Source organism: Muntiacus reevesi, chromosome 12 (assembly GCF_963930625.1).
Source record: "Muntiacus reevesi chromosome 12, mMunRee1.1, whole genome shotgun sequence".
Taxonomy (NCBI): domain Eukaryota; kingdom Metazoa; phylum Chordata; class Mammalia; order Artiodactyla; family Cervidae; genus Muntiacus; species Muntiacus reevesi.
Window position 1 is genome coordinate 76757464 of NC_089260.1, and position 20536 is coordinate 76777999.

The window sequence follows — 20536 nt, forward strand, 5'->3', positions numbered from 1 at the left end:
GCCCCCAGGCGACGTGTGCACCTTCTCTGTGTGTGCGCCATGCAGGGGAGCGCGCCTTGGGGGTGGGGAAGGCAGTCCCCCAGCCCCCGTCCTGCTGGGAGGCGGCCCAGTCTGGGTGAGTCACCTGGAGTCCTGAGTCCCCGCACCCATTGCCCCCAGATTGGGAGGGACAGAGGAGTGCACATTTGTGTGCCAGCAGGTGGACAGAGTAAGATGGACAAGATGTAAAACGTAGTCAATTTTATTCTCCTTAAACCACAAAATAGAGTCTTTGGTTGTACAAACATCACTAGTTACAGTCTCGCCAGGAGGTCCCGGCTGGGGAGGGGGCAGTTAGTCAGTGGCCAGAACTCCTCAGGGGACCTCTTTAAAATGCTACCGGTCGGGTTAAAAGACTCGGGGCGAGGGTGGTGTTGGCGCTGGCAGGGCCCCCACCCCAAGTCGGGGGAGGCACCCCGCCCCTCTAGGAGGGTACTGGGCCCAGGCCCCGGCGCCCTGGCCGCACGGCCCGGCGGCTGCTGCACAAGGCCACCTCCTCGGGACCCGCAGAGCCTGGAGAGGGCCTGCCCAGAAGCACCATGGCCACCTCTCCATCCTCCTCTGGCAGACCTGCAGGCGGGGGCAGGGAGCGAGTGAGCCGATGGGCCTGGCACCCTGGAGCACGGCGGGGGGGAGGGGGGACGGGGGGCCACGGGCCTGCCAACTCACCTGGGCTTGAAGGTGGTTCCAAGGACCTCAGCTCCTCAGTGAAATCTGGGGACTGCGAGGGGGAAAGGGGCTGGTCAGGGCCTACCCAGACCTGCCTGAAGCACCCCCCAGGAGCCTGGGTGGGTCCATGCAGAGCCCTGGCTTGGGGTGGGGGGGGCAGGCGGTGGGGGGACAGGGAGGGTACAGAGCAGGCGACAGGCTGGGAGACAAGCTCAGCAGAAAGCGGCAGGAGCCAGTCAGGACGCCTGCCCAAGGTACCTGCATGTCATAGACAGGTCTGGAAGAGGGGAGGGCGGCAAACACCCTGTAGTCAAACTTCCTCCCAGACAAGGCCTTGAAAGGACAGCGTGAGGAGAGAGGCAGACAGCGTAAGAAGAAGAGAGGGTGGGGGCCTGGATCCCTGCCCCGCCAGGGGAGGGAGGCAGGGGAGGGCGGCAGGGGAGGGCGGCAGCTGCTGGTTCCTCACCAATCGTCCTGGGGAGGTGCCGGTCTGGGGGCCGAGGTCTGGAGAGACAAGAAGGGGGCGTCGGGAGAGGTCTGCACCGCAGGCTGGGCCCCCGCCTCCCGCCCAACGCACAGACCTTCCAAGGGGGTGGGTGATGGGGTGGGCGCGGGCGAGGGGGCCTCGGCCAGGCGCTCCAGGGGTCCCCGCTTGCTTCGGCCCTCCTGGGACTTGCTGAGGACCATCTGTGCACGGAGGGCGTCCTGCTCCAGGGACTTCATCCTGTGGGCGGGTGGAGGGCGGGCAGCGAAGGGCAGGGCGGGCAGCGAAGGGCAGGGCGGGCAGCGGGCGGGGGCGGGCGGAGAGTGGGGTGGGACGGGGCCTCACCTGGCCGCCCTCCACAGCGCCCGCTTCTCCGCCTCCAGGGCGCGGCGCTCAGCTGGGGACAGGGCCCGCTCTGGGGCCGGCAGCTCGGGGCTCTGCACACGAAGCCGCTCCTGGTGGCGCCGCTCGGCCTTGGCCGTCCGCACTGGGGCGCCGCCTCCCTGCGGTGGGGGAGACGCGGGGCCGAGCCTGGGCCGGGCGACAGGAGGGCCGGGTGGAGGGACGCAGGGCACGGGCGGAGGGGCGCTGGGGGCAGGGACTGGGGCGGCCCTCCCCCGCCTCACCCTTCAGCCACGGGGCCCTGGCCGGCCCAGAGTGGCTCCTCCTCAGGCTCCTCGTCCTCGGGAGCATCAGCTTCTGGGCGCACCGTGTCGGCCGCTGCGTCGCGCAGCATCTGTGCCCTCTTCTGCTGTAGCTTGCGGGCTAGGGGAGCAGAGTGTCAGGCCACGAGCTGGTGTACCCCCTCCCCGCCGCCACCCGCCGCTGCCGCCTGCTCACCCTCCTCCTCCTGCATCTTCCGCAGGTCGTCGGCGCCCACCAGCGACACGCGCTTAGGGGGGCCCTCGGCCTGGGGCACCCGCATCTCCAGCTCGAAGTATTTCTGCCGCTCGCGGAAGGACAGCTGCTCCGGCGAGGCCGTGGGCCCAGGCATGGGGGGCTGGGGGAAGCGCGCCCTGAGACCCGGCCCCTTGGGTGTCACACCTTTGCAGGCGCACGCAGAGGGGCACCTGAGGGCTGCCCACCACCTACCTGGGCAGGGGTGTCCAGAGGCGGGTGTAGGCCGGGCACAGCGGCGAACGTCCTATAGGCTTGCTTCACGTTGGCCGGCAGCTCGGCAGGGGAGGGCGGGGACGGGGGCTGGGGACGGGCGCAGTGAGCTGAGCAGGGACAGCTGTCCCTGCAGCACCGCCCACCCCGCCACCAGCTGTCCTTGCTGACTGCCCCCATCCCTGCCCCCTGGGTCAGGGCACTCACGGGCTGGGGACCACCTCTGCCCCTGGGGGCCAGGGAGCCCCTTGGCCAGGCCTGAGCCAGTGGCTGGATCACCCCAGGCTTTATCTGCAAAGGGGTTCAGGTGGGGGGGTGTGAGGGACGGGGTGGGGCAGAGAGACAGTGCCAAGGTGGGCGGCTGGGTGCCCAGGAGGTGAGGCCGACACTCACCCATCTGCTGCCCGTTAGGAAGGGGCAGAAGTTGGGCAGTGGGCTCCAAGCTGGCACCTCAGCGTCTGCCCCAGGCCTGGCCCTCCCCAAGCAGCGGAACCAGGGAGCCTCTGCAGGCAGGTGGGGGCTCGGGGCAGGGTGGAGGGGCCTCCGGGGACTCCCAGACATGAAGACAGATGGGGGCAAAACAACCAGGCACTGGGGAAGGCCAGCCTGACCCCCAGCCCCCCTCTGCCCAGGAGGCCAAAGGGAGCTCTCCTGCCCGTGATACCAGCCAGCTGGGCCAGGAAGGGGCCTGCAGGCCATCCCCCTGTGGGATGGCAGCTGGGGGAGAGGTGTGCCCTGGCACCCCTCCCGGAAGGAGCAGACTCTGCACACAGAGCCCCTCTGCAGTCCCCCCGCCCTGTGTGCTCACCTGCTGGTGGCCAGGGGAGCAGGGGACCTCAGCCATCTCTCCACTTCCAGGCAGCACCTGGAAGAGCAGAGTGGTGGGTGTCAGGAGGGTCAGGCAGGGCTGGGGGCCCCTTAGGAGGAGGTTGGGGGGGTGACTGCCTCAGTAGCACAAAGGCTAGTCCTCAACTCCCTGACCTGAGCAGCCCCGAGACATCTGAGATGGATGGGCTGGGCTTCCCCTGGGTGGGGTGGCCACCCTCCCCATGAGCCTCAGAGGCCTGTCAGTCAGAGAGGCCCGCCCCCCTGCGAGCCACCTCCAGCTGTGCCTCTTTCTGACCGGGGACACTGGGCCCCCTCCCCTCCTGGGGGCTTCCTGCTCTTGCCTGTGTGGGGCTGAGCACAAAATCCCTGAGCAGGCTCACTCGCCCCCAGCCAGCACAGCCTTCCCACCAGCCCTGCGGGGTCTCCCGGCAGCAGCTGGCGCTGGGCAGCCCGCCCTCCAGGCAAGGGCTGAGAACCACAGGCCTGTGCCCAGGGCCCTGCCCCCACTGCAGTGCAGGCCCACCTCCCAGCCTGCTCCCCTCTGACGGCTCCTCCGGTGGCCCCTGGGCCCACAGCCCTCTGCTCTGCCTCCAGTCTGCCTCTGTGGGGTGGCGGGGGGCAGGTGGCAGCGGGTGCATCACAGCTGGGCTCAGGGGTGGAGGACGACAGACACATGCCAGGCTAGGGGTGGCGCTCCAGCTCGGGCACCCTGGCCAGTCCCTGCCCCGCACGAGGGCCCTTTGAGCCCTCAGTCCTCTCCCCGGGGGGCAGAATCCTGGCAGAGCTCTGTCCTGCAAGGCCTCAGGTGAAGGGAAGGAGGCAAGACGGGGGTAGGACTGACGGACAAGTGGGCGGAGGCCAGGACAGGGGTGTGACGACCAGGGACTGACCCTCTGCACGCTGCCGGCACCAGGGGTGGCAGCCGGGGCTTGGCAGGCCTGCTTCAGGCTCTCTGGGCTCCAACCCTGGGGCTAGAGTGGACACAGAGCTGCCAGGGCCGTGCCTGCCAGAGTGCGGGGTGGGCAGCCAGGCCCGGGGATGCTGGGCTGTGGGGAGGAGCCCGCCATGCGGGTTGGGAGGGCCTGGGCACTCACCGTGGCCTCCGGGCCCCACAGTGGGATCTGTCCGGGCAGCTCCTTCTCCTGTGAGCAGAGGAGACAGTGGTCGGGGCCGATAGCCTTAGGCTCCCAGCCCAGGGGCTGCTGGCTGCGGGCGGCTCTGACCTTGCCGGGGCCCTCAGGGCTCAGCTCTCGGTCGATGGAGGAGATGCTTTCCAGGCTGTTCCGGCGGCCAAGGTCAGCTGCGAAGGGGTTGGCGATGACGCCTGGGGACACCTGCGGGGGAGGGGTGGAGTGACCACACTTGAGGCAACCTCTGGGGTGGGCTCTGGTCGCTCAGGACTCCATGCCACCATCGCATCTATGCCCAGGGCACCCACAGGTCACGTCTGCACACCACGCTCCAGAGGACATGGCAATGCGGGGCACTGGGTGAGAGAGGGCGGCTGTGGACACGCACCCCGGGAGCACAGAGCCGACGAGGTGGTGGGGGCAGTGAGGAGCCTCGCAGCACAGAGGGGCTGCGGCCAAAGTCCAGCGGAAGGAGGCCGACAGATTCCTGACATCGGAAAAGGCCCTTTAAAGGAGGAAGACTTGACTGTGGTGTTGACTGGAGTGATGATGACAGTAGACCTGAACATGCACTTCTCCAGCGTAAGCAACGATCAGGACGTGAAAGGTGCCTGCTCATGGGCAAAACCCAGCCCCCGAGCGGTCCTGAGACCCTAAGAGCCAGGAGCATACCCCGCGCCCACATCCGGCTCCTAAATAGCCCTGTCCACTAAGGGAACCAGTGCTCCTTGGAGAAAGAAGGTATGGGAAAGTGAGGTGACCCCAGACTTCCTGCTGTGCTAGAAAGGAGGCTGCCTGAGGGAGGTGGGCCAGGGCCCCACCTGGGCCCCGGCCAGGGCCCCCGAACAGGGCCCCGGGCCAGCCAGAAGCCCTCTCGTCAGCTCCGTCTGGATGGCTGGAGCACCAGATATCAACAGCAGCAGTGACAACTCTCATCACGAGATAAAAGGGGAAATCTGCGCTAAGGAAGGCGCCGCCCAGCGCCTGTGGAAGGAGTGGTGGGAAGGGCGCGCGACTGCCCTGGGGCTGATGAGGAGGAGGGAGCCGCTGCCCTCCCCAAGCACCTGCATAGCGCCTGTCAGTTCCCCGGGGGAAAGTGTCAGCTGGTGGGGAGACCCAGAGATGCCCCCATGCAGGCACCACCACCCGTGGGTCTGGTGGGAGGCCCTCTGAGACAGTGTGAGCTCTGTGATAACCCCGCCAAAATGTAGCCACTGCAGCTCGTCCTGAGGAGGCACTGGACAGACCCCTGTGAGCATCATCCACGCCATGATGGCCTGTGCTCACCCGAAGCTCCAGGTCAGGCTGGGAGACAACCAGATGCCCACACGCCTTGTGGCTCTAAAGGTCGCCTTGGACCGTTGGTGGGAAGCATGCAGGGCCTCTGAGTGAGAGGTCCTGTCTACTGTCCTTGACAGTTTTCTTCAACTCTAAAATTGTCAATACTTTACCTACTTGCTTGTATCTTTCAAAATAGAAATAACAGCAGGAGAAACCACACTAATGCAGATGCTGGCCTGAGGGGCACCGAGAGGGGATTCAGACTCCTGGAGGGGCTGTATTCACAGCTGGCAAAGGTTTAACGTGAGCAGCCAGTCTGTCCTCCCGGCCGCGCTGCTCACTTGCAGGGTCTTTGCTCCTGGACTGGAGACTGACCTCGCGACGCAGCAGTGAGCACGCCGTGTCCTCCCCGCCCCGGTCGCAGGGGAGCTTCCAGGAAACTCCACTTTTAAAGTCATCTTTAAGAACTGAAAATGAGTTCTGGGCTTTCCTAAGTGGCCCAGTGGTTAAGAATTCACCTATCAATGCAGGGGACATAGGCTTGATCCTGTTCCAGGAAGATCCCACATGCCGCAGAGCAGCTAAGCCCACGAACCACCAACTACTGAACCCAGGGTCTAGGGTCTGTGCTTCCCAACAAGAGAAGCCACCTCAGTGAGAAGTCAGTGCACAGCAACAAGACCAGTGCAGCCAAAAATAAAACTTAAACAAAGATAAGCCTAACTCTATGACAAGCTGGTAGTAGAACAATACGGAGAACTATTTCCAAGTGACATAACATAGTATTTTGACTATACCTCTTAAGTGGATAAATCCTAAGGACATCAAGAAATGCTAAAATGCTATTAATGGTCTTATTACTAGTAATAACACTGATATGGCTTTTTGAAATCAATAATTATGATATTAATTTAATAAAATGACTTTTAAGGTGAGAAAAAGAGACACAAATATAAAGTCAAAAGAATCAAAGCCTCCTATCCTTAAGCATGGGTTGAAAGTAACAACCTCACAGATTTTTTTCCCCTAGGAGCCTGCCTCCCCAGGACCCGTGTGCTGCAGAGGCCCAGGAGCAAGGCCACAAGGACCAGCCAGTGATGGTCTGAGCCCCACACCAGGACTGAGGCAGGAGACACAGGGATGCCTGGGTGCACCATCAAGCCGGTATGTCACTGGCTTGTCACCACGGTGCCCACGCGGGTACCCTGCCTCACGAGGACGGCAAAGACCAAAAAGCAGTCACCCTGGGGGTTTCCAGGGCAGCCACTTGTTATTTAAAAATCAACCAATGAAAGGAAAGAATCAGAGTGTTTACCACACATCTCCTATACAAAATCTTATTTTAGGATAAAAAATAGCTGATAAAATTTCTTCTTTACAGAAAGGTCATTAGAATGACTGAAAGCACTACATGAGGAAGGAGTAACTGAGGCAGTCTTCCTTCGGTCAGTAATCAAGGAAACATAGAAAAGAAAGGCAGTCTTGATCAAAATCCAAAAGGTGGTTTTTCTGAGAAGGCTGCTAAAATATACAAAACTTTGGTGAGTGTGATGGGGAGGAAGAGATGGCAGAAATCAGATCAAGACGGTGACAGGACCACAGAAGTGGAGGGGAGGGGACAAAATGTTCTGGACTTTGCACCAAACATGTTGAGCACGTCAGCAAGCTCTTGGAAGTGCACAGCGGCCCCTGCAGCGCTGCCCCCAGCTGGCCACCAGGCCTGCCCGCTGGGGCGGGGCTCTGGGGGCAGTGGCCGGCACAGAGCACGGACAGGCAGGTCCTGATGCCAGCCCGCCGCCTGCCGTGCAGAGGTTGGGGAGGAGGCCAGGGCACAGCTGATGTGAAGACGGGCTGGCAGAACCCAAAGTTTGGAGAGATGGCTGTGAACCCTCATTCCTACAGGGGTTGAACGGGTCACCACAGAGGAAGCAGGTGGGCTGAGGTTAAGAGAAATGGGGCTGGGTAGATGACTGGTGTCCTGACAGATACACGTCACCCCTTTTTCTTTCAAGCAGCAAGCTAGCTGGAGGAAGCCTGTGGGCTGCACCTCTTCGTACTTGGCACAGGGTTGTAAAAGCCACCAATAAAAGGACTCCAGAAAACTCAGCACTCATTTCAGAGAAAATTCTTACAGATTATAAATGGAAACAGCCCTCCAAGTTTAAAAGAATGTTATATAAACTACCGCCTCCAAGTCGGCACAAGGCAAGGTCACTGTCCACCATCACCAGGTTCCCAGGGGGACAGAGGAGCCTGACCTCCCAGGAAAAGGGGACCCGCAGCCACCACCTGGGCCTCAGGGTTTCCTCCAGGAGATGCAACAAAGTCACTGATGAGAATCAACAAGAAAGCAAGAGCAACCTAGGAATGTGCCTGGAGAAACATTACTCACAGTTACAGAGCTCAAAGTTAACCCCTAGGTCCCAACCAACTTACAGAATTGGCAGGTCCGTTTGGAAGAGAAAACACATGAAAACAAACTAAAAGTTGTCAAAAGGAGAAAAAACAGTGTGTGATTTCACCAGTTAGGTCTCCTGAAATACACTCTAAAGTGGCCACACCGAGGTCAGCAGCATCGGCTCAAGAACATGGCCAGCTCCTGGGGCCACGGGATGCATATGCAATCCACAAGGAAGTCAGACCTATCCCGATCAGTGGGAAAATGATGGACGGTTCAGTACATTCCACTGGGATGGAAGATCCACTTGCTTGAGAAGCAATTGCAGTGGATTGTAGTGCTCTGTTTTCTAAAAAATAACTTTGACAATCTTGCCCCAGAGAGGGTTTTCATAATCAATCCAGACATTTTGAAGAAGGGTAGAAGACGTCACTCACAGTCTTAACGTTTCTATAACCCCAGAGAGGCCGTTGTGAAGGAGCAAAAGACAAAACCCACTCATGCCCTATGCAACAAAAAAACAGAAGCTTACAATGCAAAAGATGAACTGCGAGTTACGTGAGTCACACGTCAAAGGACGCCAGGTCCACGGAGACAAGCTGGTGTAGCCTGAGGCTGGGCGGGGGTGGGGCAAGCCTGCGGCCTCGGGCCCAACACCCCTTCATCCAGGGTGCTGTCCTGCAGAAACCCCCCCAAAAGCATCAAGACGGGCTCTGAGCACTCTGGTTGGAAACACAGCAACCCAGGGAGAGGTGGCCAGACAGTCAGAAGAGTCCAGGGAGGCCTCTGTAAAGCAGGGGAGACACCTGCTCTGCTCTTCGCCCTGGCGTGTATTTGCTCTCTTTGTACTGAAACCTTAAAAACAGGTACATGTACTGACCGAAACATGTAAGGTCAAACTTTAAATGAGAAAGCAGAAGACATAGCCTCCTTTGGAAAACCTGAGCAAGGTTCCTCACCAGAAACGACAGGTTAGGGTTCCTGCAGGCACACAGGGATGAGGGCACAGAGGCCAACAAGGGGCCCCAGAACCCAGGGAGTGGGGTCCCAGTCCAGTGCTCAGGCAGGAGAAACAAGGACAAACGCACCATCCTTCCCAGCTCAGGAGACGACACACAGAAGAAGGGGGGCCCCGCCTCGGCAGTGCAGGGACAGGGGCAGTAGGCTGCTGTCCCAGAGACCCACTGCAGCCCCATCCCCAGCAAGGAGGCCCTCAGCTGGCAGCTGCCGCGGGGAACGAGCCCCCGGAGGCGGGGCGTGGGGGGTGCTGCAGGGGAAGCGGCCCCCCTCGGCTGACGCTGGGAGCCCGGGGGGGTGACAACACAAGACAGCAGGGACCCCTGAGAGGGCACGGCCAGGCTGGTGCAGGACACGGCCGGGCTGGATCCCAGGCCTCTGCAGCCCAGTCCCGGGCCTGGCAGCCTACACTTCCTCCAGGAGCTACGACGGAGAACCGCTGGGTCCCCACAGGCCCGCCCAGGCGACTGCGCGGGGACACGGGTCCGGGCCCTGAGCTCCCTAAGGGGCTTGCTAGAAACAGAAAGCAGGCCGGCGCCAGGCCGGCGTGGCAGGCCCCGGGGGTTTGCAGGTGGGCTGTGTCCCGCTCTGGGCTGTCCTGCCCTGGCCTGGCAGCCCCAGGGCACAAATGCTGCTGGCCTGGTTCAACCTTTTCTTTGAAAACGCAACCAGGTCTTCTGTACACACGCTCTGTCCCATCAGGGCCGCGAGTGAGGCCAAGACGAGGGCCTGGCACCCGCAGCGCACGGCTCCCCCAGGTCTGACTCGCAACGGCCAAGCGCGTCCTGGCCCCGACGGACCAGGAGCCTCCCGGCCACACTGGGGGCAGGACCCAGTCCCTGTGGCTGAGCACCAGCCGGGGAACACTGACCTCGGGGGTGGCAGTGCTGGTGTCGAAACCGTCGCAGACCAGCACGGTCAGGGTGTCGCCCACGCTGCGCAGCAGTTGCACGGCCTCGCCGTGTGTCAGGCCCAGCAGGCTCTGCTGGTTTACCTCCAGCAGCCGCAGCCCCACCCGCAGACGGCCGTCTCGCCCAGCTGCTCCCGTGGGGCTCACCTGTGGGGAGACTACCGCACTCAGGACCAGCCCCGGAGCTGGGCCCCTCCCCGCCCGAGAAGCCCACGGGGTGGGCAGGTGAGCAGGAGCTCACCTTGGAGATGAAAATGCCCTCATCGGTGGGGTCGCAGGGGTTTCCAGCGTGGCCCTTGGCGCCCCCACGGATGCTGATGCCCAGCCTCTCCCCGGGGGCCTTCTGGATGCACAGTTCCCGCATGCCCGGGGGCGGCGGGTCCCTCCGCACGAGCAGTACCAGCTCCAGGCAGGGCCGGAGCAGGGCGCTGACGGCTTCCTGGTGCGTGGCCTCCCGCACATCCTGCCCATTCACTGCCAGGATGCGGTCCCCGACCCGCAGGCCGCTGCGTGCAGCCAGGCCCCGCGGGAGCACCTGTGGGGGGAGGGCCGAGTGCCATGGGCAGGGGGCTGGGCCACCCTGCACCCTGAGACGCCCGCAGGGCCTGCTCTACCTTAGAAATGAACACGCCAGGCTCCTGGACACCGAATGGGTGGCTGGAGTGGTCGGAGCCCCCAACGATGCTGAGCCCCAAGGGGCCCCCCGCTCTGGGCAGACAGATCTCCTGGGAACACGGAGGAACAGGAAGGGTGGCTTGAACAAGCTGAACATTAGAGGGAGCCTTCCCAAGACCAGCAAGTGTGTGAGACCAGGGAGCTCCACCATAGGGAGGCCCTGTGAGGGTGCAGAAGACTGCAGGAGGAAGAAGCCCCTACAGAATGATGCCCTGTGTCCTGGAGCCAGACAGGACAGGGCATAGGCCCTTGTTCTCCCACAAGTGGGGCCAACACCCCACACCTAGAGCTGTGTGGCTGTGGAGAAGGGGGCTGGCTGGTGGGCAGGGTCAGGGCTGTGGTCTCACCTCCACTGGGTACGGCCCCTCCAGGGCAGCGGCCAGCAAACCAGGGGACAGCCTCAGAGGCCCGGGCTCCCCTGGGGCAGCAGGGGCAGCAGTGGTGGGTGGGGAGGAGTGGGGCGGAGGGCTCGGGGCTCGGGGCCCCCCAGCCTCCCGCTCCAGCAACAGGGCGATGGTGGGCGAGGCGGCGGTCAGCAGGGAGACGGCATGGTCGTGCCTGGCCTCGGTCATGTCCACCCCGTTGATCTGCAAGAGCGCAGCCAGTCAGACAGCCCCAGGGAGAGGGGTGCACAGGTGCTGGGCAGGCCCACCGCCGCACTCACAGAAAGGACGCGGTCGCCGACCTGCAGGGTGCCTGCCCGGTGGGCGGCGCCCCCCTCAGCGATGCGGGAGATGAAGATGCCCTGCAGCGGGGGATGGCTAGTGGGTATCTGCAGGCTGGCCAGGCTTGCCCCCTGCCCCGCTCTGCCCCCTGGCCCAGCCTCACCCCGTCGCCGGTCCGGTAGGGCGTGGAGCCTTTCCCGCCTGCGATGCTGAAGCCCAGCCCCTTCTCGCTGCGCACAAGGCAGGCCACGTGGCGCTGGCGGGGGGGCCTGGGGGGCTCGGGTGGGAGCAGGGGCAGGCGCAGGCTGCCCCCTCGCCGCTCCCGCGGGCTGTAGTCATCCTCGGGCCGCAGGGCCGTGACGGTGACCGCGTTCTCAGGCTCCACCATGCGCTCCCGCCACAGCCGCATGTGCACGGTGGCGCCCGCCCCACGCAGCGCCTCCACGGCCTGCTGGTGCTCCGCGTCCTGCAGGGCCACGCCATTCACCTGCCACACAGCACTCGTCAGCGCACCCTCCACAGGTGGGCCGGCCGAGCGGGCACAAGCTGCAGCGTGCCAGGGCCTGCTACCCCCCTCCCTGTGGGTACCAGCTACCTATCTGGGCAATGCAGGCCCGGGAGGCCCACTGTTGAGGAAGCAGGCGACGCCCCTACTAGTCCACAGCGCCCAGTCCTGGCGCCCCGCCCCGCACACCTGCTCCTTATCTGAGCAGTCCTGGGGAGGATGCCGGGGGTTCTGCGCGTCTGACCCTGCCCCGGGCTCTCTGAGCTGCTGAGACACAGCAGCCCCTCTGCCAAGTGAGTGCAGGGTCACTTCCTCCTGCCCTGGTCCCCCAGGGAAAGGCACACGGCCCTCTGACCCCCCTGACACCTAAGACCACAGGCACGTGGCCTCCAACGCTCCCTGACATGGCCAGAGCCCCATCCCACAGGCCTCCTGCCCAGACGCGAGTTTCTGCCTTGGGTTGACCTCCGGTCTACCCAGAGCTCTAGCTTATGAGCTCCATGCCTCGTAGGGGTCCCATGCTTGGCGCTCTCAGGAGGAGTTGGGTGCCCCCTTCCTGGAAGGGAGGCAGCCCAGCACCAAAAGTGGGACTGAGAGGTCCCAAGGGTGTGCACTTTACACGGTGGCCGGGGGGCTCACCTCAAGGAGCTTGTCACCTACTCGGACCCCAGCCCGAGCCGCAGGGCCCTCCTCAGACACACGGGAAATGAAAATGCCCTGCAGGACAGAGACAGTCCAAGAACGTCAGTGGATGCCTAGAGGGGCCTCCACCCTGCCCTTGTGGAGAGGGGCCCCCAGCAGCTGTGCGAGGCTCAGAAGCCCCCCAGTCAGGGCTGCAAAGACACCCCAGAGTGCAGGAAAGGCAGAAGTGGGCCTGCAGTGGTCAGACAGCCTAGGTGTGGGCTGCTGTGAGGTCCCGGGCATCAGGGAGTGAGGGTGCAGGTTAGTCCCGGGAAGTTCAAGCCGCACACAGCGCAAGAGGCGCCGGTGAAAGTGAGGTGAGGTTGAAGGAGACGGCGGGCAGACCGGTGGCCCTGATCGTCCTCTATGACCCTGCCCCCCGCAACCCCGGCCTCCAGGACCTCATGTGCTGGAGGAGCAGGGACCCCGCGGGCAGCACAGGGTGGGGGCAGCTCCTCACCTCGTCATCCCCCTTATAGGGCGTGGAGCCCTTGCCACCCGCAATGCTGATGCCCAGGCCCCCCGTCTGCCGCACAATGGTGAGTGTCAGCTGCAAATAGAACAGATGCGCCGTGTCCAGGGAGGGCTGAGGGGCCGGGGCCTGGTCCCCTCTGGCCACCAGCCACCTCTCCCAGGGCTGGCTAGGGCCACAGAGGAGCTGAGAAGGTGGGGTTGCCAGGCTCCAGGGAGCACAGCCAGAGGGAGCGCTGACCTGTGGGTGACAGGGGCCTTGCAGGGCCAGAGTGCTGCAGGAGAGGGGGCACACCCTGCACCTCCTCCAAGATCGGCCACCCCTGCCTGGAGGCCGGTGCCCTGTGGGTCTAGCAGGAGCCCAGGCCCTGGCTCTGAGTTTGGGGAGGAGGCCTGAGTAGCAGTGGGAAAGAGATGGAGAGCCCGCAGCCCGAGAGCAAGGCCCGCAAAGCCCGGGGCAAGAGTGCAGTGGCAAGCAGGTACAGACCTCTTCCTCCTCAATGCGAGCGGGCTCTATCAGCAGGTTATTGGCCTGGTCAAACGACACCCCCTGTTAGGACAGGACCAGCAAGGACATGCAGGTCAGCTGCCGCCCGGCCCCGCCACCTCCTTGCCCGGCCCCGCCACGAGCAAGAGAGAGAGAGAGAGAAGACCACACCAAGCTCCCACAGACTGAGCGCCCTTCCTGCCTGGGTCTGGTGCTGCCCCCAGGCAGGGGGTCCCTTCCGGTCTGGAGGCCTGGCTGCTGCTGCCGACCTGCCAAATGGGCAGGCTGGGCTGGTGCCAGGTGGGCCTAGGCCTGGCTGTGCCAGCTCTGACCGCCCAGGCCCTCTCAGCTGCCACAGTACTAGGCTGTCTGTGCTCAGCGCAGAACCACAGACACGCAGGGCTGCTGCGGGGCACAGCATCCCATGGAGAAGACAGAGACCCGTGAGAGCCAGCCCTCCAGAGGCCAGGGCAGGCAGAGGGGCCTGGGTAGAGGGGGGGACTGCCAGGGGATTGGGATGGGGCTACAGGGCCAGCACGGAGCTCGCAACTGAGTTAGCACCCGGCCTGCAGAGGAGAGTGAGAAGCTGGGGACAGGCACCTCCCGTGCCAGTTGCCTCGAGTCGCCTGGGACCCACACCGATGTGGACCAGGGGGCCTGGCCAGCCGGGTTCAGGTTGGCGTGTGGGCCCAGACCCACCTTGACAGAAGGTACAGAGGCGGCCGCCTTCTCCTCCTCCACCGCCGCCCCCTCCTCTTCCTCCTCAGCCTCGCCTTCCTCCTCTTCTTCTGCTCTCGGAGCCCAGGACATGTGGGGGCCATTGTGCCAGCCCCCAGCCCCCACCGGGCCCTCACTGTCTGGCGGTGTCCCCTGCAGGAGGGCCACCACGGCCTCAGGCTGGGGCAGCTTGGAGATCTTGAAGTGCTTCTTGTAGTGGGGCGTGTCTTTGCGGATGAGCCTCTGTCTGCCCCCTGGCAAGGGCCAGGGCGCCTCTGGCTGGCCCTCCTCACTCTCGCCATCCTCCCTGGGCAGGAGCAGCGTGTCCTCCGCGAAGCGCACGGTGGGCTGTGAGAGCTGAGCGTGAGGACTAGGCTGGCCCACCCCCGAGCACAGGGCTAAGGTAGCAGACAGGCGCTGAGAGGGTCCGCTGCTCAAAGAACAGGGACAAGTGACGAGCCAGCGAGGGGCACAGAGCAGTCAGCGGGAAGAGCAGGCTTGGGGGCTGGGAGGCTCTGCCCACCATGCTCTCAGCAGCCCCAAGGCAGGGCCCCAGCAGGACCGCGAGAAAGGCCCTGGTGTCTGGGAACGTTCCAGAGGGGAACCTGCTGTAGTGACAGGCATGGGTGGGCAGGGCCCAGGCTGGAGCCGGCCTTGAGGTACAGACCCTCCTCCCCAAGCCCTCGCCCCGGCCTGGGGCAGCCTGACTCCTGCTGGGCCCCACATAGGTAAGAGTGCAACTGGGGGCCCACCTGAAAGAACTATCTGGTCCTGCCTGCACATCTGCTTGAAAAGGAGGAGGGGTGGGAGCTGGCAGGCCCGCCCCTGAGCAAGCGGCCCCCAAGGCCAGTCTCACCTCTTCGTAGGTCTCCTCCATGACCTCCTCCTGGGTGGCTGGCATGGGTTCCTGCTGGCTCAGCCCCTCCTCCTCAGCCAGCGGGTCCTCAGGCTCGCCCTGGGAGGCTGTGCCGGCAGACAGGTGCGAGTCTGCACTCAGGCCAGACTCAATGCTCAGCCTCTTCTCCTGTGGCAAGGGAAGGCAATGGGTTGGGCTACCCCGGAGGATCCCACATTGCAGGATGCACCCCAGGGCTCCCTGCTGCCTGACCACAGAGCCTCGGGAGTTTCCCCTCCTAGCTGCCCCCATCCTGCAGGAAGTCTGTGCTCATCCTCTGGGGTGCCTGCTGTCCCACCCCTAGGGAAGCCGCACTTCCAGCTCCAACAGCTGCGGATACACAAAACCACCCTTCTGTAGTTTGAACCCTCAAGGCTCATTCCAAAAAAATCACAAGGGCAGAGGTTGACCAGTCCCCCAAGCGAACGCCAGCTCGAGGATGGGCAGGTGCCCCAACCAGCATGAGCATGCCTCCCGGACCAGCGAGGGCAGCTTCCCGTGGGTGGCAGTGCATTGCAGACACAGGTCCCGCCACGTGTCCCCACGCACCAGCCACCCTGCTATACCCAGAGGCCCTGAGCGAGCGGAGCTGGGCCTGCCTGACTCTGAACAGCCCCCCTCACGGAAGCTGACAGTGTGGGTACCCTTGAGACGTGCCAGCCCACAGGCCCATTTCTCCAGTCGCTCCTGGCTCCTCACAGGCAGCTGCCCCACGTCCATGCCAGAAGGCTCTTGTGTCTGCCCAGCGGCCCTGGGTGGAGGTGGCCTGCTCTGCGGAAGGCGCGCGAACTTGGCCCTGAGCTTCCCAACCAGCACCACAGCCTGGCTCCTCTCCTGGTGGGTTCCCCATGACCATGCCGGCCGGGAGCCCTGCACCCAGCCCGGGGCTCCCGCGGGAAGGTCTGTAAGGCGGGCAGCTATCCCTCCCGTGGCCTGCGGGTCCCCACAAGCACCTCCTCGGAGGGTGAGGGTGGCACAGGGTCAGGCCTGCAGGAGGTGGCTTCGCTCCGGCGCTCCACACCCCTCTTCATCACCTTGAGCTCGCTGGGGTGTGGCGTAGCCCGACGCTGCAGACCCTGCAGTGGGCACAGGGGTGAGGGGCAGGTGGGGTAGGGGTCAGGCGGGGGCAGGGAGGCGGGAGCCCCCGGGGACCCCACCCCGCCATACCCGTTTCTCAGCAGCGGCTTCCTCCGGGTCGTCGTCACCCACGGGGGCCTCCAGGAACTGGATGACGCTGACACGGCTGAGCGGGGCGTCACCCCAGCTTTCCGAAGGGCTGCTCCGCAGCCCAGGGTCCTCTGTGGAAGCGTCTGTCAGGGGGAACCCCGCCCCGCCCCGCCCCGCCCCAGGCCCCGCCCCATCCCAGGCCCCGCCCCCAGCGACCTACCAAGGCTGGGCAGCGGCTGCTGAGGCAGCAGGTAGCAGGTGAGAACCTTCTCGCCTGTCTGGGCGTCATCCTCGGTCTGGAACCGAAGCATGGGCTGCGCCTGGTTCTCTGCTAGCCACAAGGCCTTCAGGTTGAGGTGCGTGAGTGCAAATGGCAGACTCTGCAGCCTGGGGGTGGGGGCAAGGTCAGCTCTAGGAGAGCCAGGCCCCGCGCCGCTGGATGGGGGCGGCACTCACCGGTTGCCCGCCACATCCAGCACGTGTAGCTCAGCTGTGTGGGCAAGCTCTGGTGGCAGGACGGCCAGGCGGTTGTCCCTCAAAGAGAGGACGCTGAGTGCCACGCAGCCCCCAATCTCAGGTGGCAGTACCTCTAGGTGGTTCCGGTCCACGTTGAGGTTGGTCAGCTTGGTCAGTTTCCCCAAGGAGTGGGGCAGGGCCTGGCCGGGAGGAGTGAGGATCAGAGACCAGCAGGAGCCCGAGGGTGCAGTCTCTGCCCTTGCTCTGGCCCAGACGAAGCAGATATCTGGCTCCCACCACTCTGCACGCCTCCAGGTGTTCCCCCATCCTCCCTGCTTCCCACACTAACTCTGAAACCGGCCCCACCGTCAGCAGGTTCTCTGTGAGAATCAGCTCCGACAGGTTCTCACAGTCCCCGATGGCTTCTGTCACCTCGCACAGGCGATTCTGGTCCACCTTCAAGATGGACAACTGCTTCAACTGACCTGGCGTTGGGAAGATGCAGCAACAGGCTCAGTAGGGCTGGGAGCATGGACACTCACGAGACTGAAGCAGCTTGAGCTGGGGCAAGGACTCCTGCCTCCTGCACTGTGAGACCGCTGAGACCTCAGCCTCCCTCCAGACGCGCGCTCACTGCCCCACCCTGCTACCAACCTGAGCACGCCTAGCAGCTCCCAGGTCCCCAGTCCCTCATCGTGCCCTCACGAGCTCACCACCCGCACTTGCCACCTTGCACTGCCTTAGCTCCCCAGGTGCGAACACAAGTTGTGCCACTGTGGCTCAATGCATCCCCTCCTCAGAGACAGGTCCCAGAACCCAGCAGAGCCAGGGATCCTTGCCGCAGGACCCCGCTTGGCCCAGGTTCACACTAGCCATGCCCCTCCCAGCACTGACCGATGCCGTCCGGAAGCCGCTGCAGCAGATTCTGGGAGAGCAACAGGTCAGTGAGCAGCACCAGCCCCCCGAGCTCCGCAGGCAGCTCCTCCAGCCGGTTCTCAGACACGTCCAGGCACACCAGGCGCCGCAGATTCCCGAGCTCCTGGGGGTGGGTGCAGAGGGTCAGGGGGAGGGACAGGCCCAAGGTGGGGTGGCAGCCACACCCTCACTCACCGGGGGCAGGGCAGATAGCTGGTTCCGGTCCAGCCACAGCTCCCTCAGGTTGGGCAGGGCCCCCAGGGTGTCAGGCTGCAAAAAGAGGTGGGGACCAGGTGGTGGCCAAGGCTCACTCGCCCTGCCCGGCCCCGCCCCACCCACGACAGCCCCACCCTCTCCACACCAGCACTTCCAGATCGTTGCCTCCCAAATCCAGCTGTTCCAGCTTGACCAGGAAAGACAGGGACCTGCAGAGGAAACAGAGCAAGGTCTGTTGTGGCCACATGGCCCATGGTCCCTGGGGCCAGCTGCTGACAGGGGCAAGCCCACTCACGCAGGCAAGGACTTGAGCAGATTCTCCCGGAGCTCCAGGGTCACCAGGTTGGCAAGGCTGAACAAGACCAGGACAGAGTATGAGAGGAGGCAGGACGGTGGGGAGCAGTGCAGGAACAGGGCTCGGCTGAGCTCCCCGCCCCGCAGGAAGGCACTCACTTGCCCACGTCCCCAGGCAGCGCCTGCAGGGACACGTCATTTAGCGCCAGGTGAGCCAGACTGCGTAGCTGAGTGAAGCCTTCGGGGAGCCTGAGGAGAGAAGAGGGTCCTCAGATGCCCAGGCTGGGGCTGCAGAACCCCCACATCCCATGCCCAGCCCTGCTGTGGCCACCACCCACCTGGACAAGGGATTCCCACTGAAGTCAGCAATCTCCAGAGCTTTGCAGAACTTGATGCTCTCAGGAATCTCAGGGATGTCTGTGAGGAGAAAGGGGTCACCACGGAGAGACGCCCACAGCCTCCAGGAGCTCAAAGCCCTTCCTGCCACCCTCAGATGCCACCCCATGCCTGCCCCAGCTCCATACCATTCCGGGACACATCCAGCTCCACCAGCTGCATGAAGTTGGCCACCTCCGGAGGCAACCGCTGGATCTCATTATCGCTCAGGCCCAGCTTGCGCAGGTTCAGTAGCCTAAAGAAGGGCTGTGGGTAGGGGGTAGAGTCAGGGTGACAGGCCCTGTAGCGAAGGCCCCTCCCTGCTCCAGGCCACACAGGAACCCTGAGTCCTGTCCCATCACCCTGGTCTGCAGTAAGAAAAGCAACAAGACAAAAACATATACACACAGCTTCTCTAGCTTCTGACTCCTTGACTTTTGATACCTGGTCCCTTTGCGTTACCTCAGAGACACCCCCCCCACACACACACACAACATTGCCAGCTGACCTACCTTACACACTCGAGTCTTAGTCTTAACTGAGAAGTCACTTCCTTTCTCTGACCTGATGAGTCCCTGTTCCTGCCCTTTCTTTTCTCTCAGGGCTCTCTACCTACCACCTGAATCACTTCTTCCACCCACCCAACCGGTGGGCCCTCCAAAGCCTGCGGTAGTTTCTGCTACTGCACCCCAGCAACCAGCCTAGCCTGAGACGCTGACAAGAATTTGGAAACTACCAAAAAAAATACAGCGAAAACAGCAGGGGCCACAGATCCGTGTGAGGAGTCCTGGTCCAAGTTCTGGAATGAAGCCACACCCTCTGTGGCATGCAGCCCCCAGGCATTGGGCCACTTAGCACCCCATCTCCAAAAAGGAAATCCTTTTGTGACCTGCTTCCTTTAAACCTTCTCTCCCAAGTGGCCTTAGAAGGAAAGCAAGCTGACGGGAAGAAACAAGGCAGTAAGAAGTAGATGGAACACAGACTTGTCAGGGACAGGCACCATAAGAAGGCTCCCTCTGACCCCACCCCAGCACCCTGAAGGAAGAGAGCAGTCAGGACAGAGGCTGGGCTCCCCCTCCAGAGTAGTCCAGCAAGTTCGCATCCATCAGCCCGCCCGGTTAACCTTCCACCCGGATCTACCTCAAGCCCATCCACCTTCCCCCGAGGCTTTCCATCTGTAGCTCCTCCTCTAGGCTGTGACCATCCCCACCCCCAGGCAGGCACCTGATGACCGATGCCACCTGGTGCCAGCGCCGGCGTTGGGTGAGGAGGGTGGGGCTGGCCAGGGTGGGGCTCTGGCCAGTAAGAACTAGCAGGGCCGGCTGGACACTGCGGTGTCCCGCACAGGCCAGCGCCGGCTGAGGGTTCGGAGGAGCGGACCGTCTCATCCAGACTGACCCTGACGACCTGGAACAAGGGCTGGGCCGGCGGCCACTTACCTTGGGCAGCTCGCGCAGCTGGTTGGCGTCGAGGAGCAGCTCCTCCAGGCTGCGGCTGTACCGGTAGATCTCCTCGGGCACGGCCTGCAGCGAGCAGTGCCTCTTGTCCACCGACTCCACGTGCCGGTTGCAGCGCCAGAGCGGGATGCACTTGAGCATGGTGCGGGCGGGCGCGGGATCCGGCGGCGAGCGGGGGGCGGGGCTCGGCCCGCATGAGCGCCGGGCCGGGAGAGAGGTAGGGGGCGGCCCGGGGCGGTGGCGGTGGCGGCGGCGCGCTGGGCCGGGCCCGCGCTCGGAACGCTCGGACCGCGGCGGCCTGGGTGGGGGGCGCGGCCCGGCCGGCGCTCAGACTCTCAGGACGTGGTAGCGGCCCGGCATCCCGCCTGGCCCACTTGACCGGTCCGTCCGCTCGCCCGCCGCCTGTGCCGCAGTCGGAACGGCCACCGCTGCCCGCCGGACTGCCCCGCCGACAACCGCCGGTCGCCGCGCAGCCCGCCGGGAAGCCGAGGCCCGCCCTCGCCGCCCCGAACTGCAACCCCCACAAGGCCCTGCGGCGCCGGTGCCTCCGAGGACCCGTAGCGGCCCCGCGCACGGCCTGTCGGGAAGCTCGGCTTGCCCCTGGCGCAAGGAATGGTGGGAGCTGAAGTCCGCTCAAAGCCTGCGCTCCCCACCGCCAGCACCTTAACCAGCGGCTCGATTTCCTGCCTTCCCT

The 20536-nt window shown here is 63.9% G+C and overlaps 1 protein-coding gene across 12 annotated transcripts; it reads right to left on the minus strand.

The window, feature by feature from the left end:
* Nucleotides 1-234: 234 nt before the first annotated feature.
* On the minus strand, nucleotides 235-20327 carry SCRIB (scribble planar cell polarity protein). 12 transcript variants are annotated; one of them, XM_065902946.1, is made up of 37 exons: nucleotides 19825-20327; nucleotides 18535-18652; nucleotides 18349-18427; nucleotides 18170-18259; nucleotides 18012-18068; nucleotides 17862-17925; nucleotides 17696-17770; nucleotides 17480-17624; nucleotides 16952-17070; nucleotides 16586-16785; nucleotides 16350-16516; nucleotides 16130-16260; nucleotides 15916-16029; nucleotides 14924-15091; nucleotides 14050-14424; nucleotides 13351-13413; nucleotides 12853-12942; nucleotides 12351-12428; nucleotides 11370-11693; nucleotides 11206-11286; nucleotides 10889-11128; nucleotides 10481-10591; nucleotides 10108-10401; nucleotides 9828-10013; nucleotides 4354-4464; nucleotides 4225-4272; nucleotides 3111-3167; nucleotides 2510-2593; nucleotides 2285-2392; nucleotides 2033-2192; nucleotides 1819-1957; nucleotides 1538-1723; nucleotides 1290-1432; nucleotides 1175-1212; nucleotides 967-1041; nucleotides 709-760; nucleotides 235-609 (listed from the first exon to the last, which is right to left on the minus strand). In XM_065902946.1, the coding sequence occupies exons 1-37, from the start codon at nucleotides 19981-19983 to the stop codon at nucleotides 464-466; spliced, it is 4875 nt and encodes a 1624-aa protein (XP_065759018.1). In that variant the 5' UTR covers nucleotides 19984-20327; the 3' UTR covers nucleotides 235-463. The 12 variants fall into 12 exon arrangements, with proteins under 12 accessions (XP_065759018.1, XP_065759019.1, XP_065759015.1 ...); XM_065902947.1 differs by having other exon boundaries at nucleotides 13351-13395; nucleotides 15916-16038; XM_065902943.1 differs by having other exon boundaries at nucleotides 15916-16038.
* Between the last annotated feature and the right edge of the window lie 209 nt (nucleotides 20328-20536).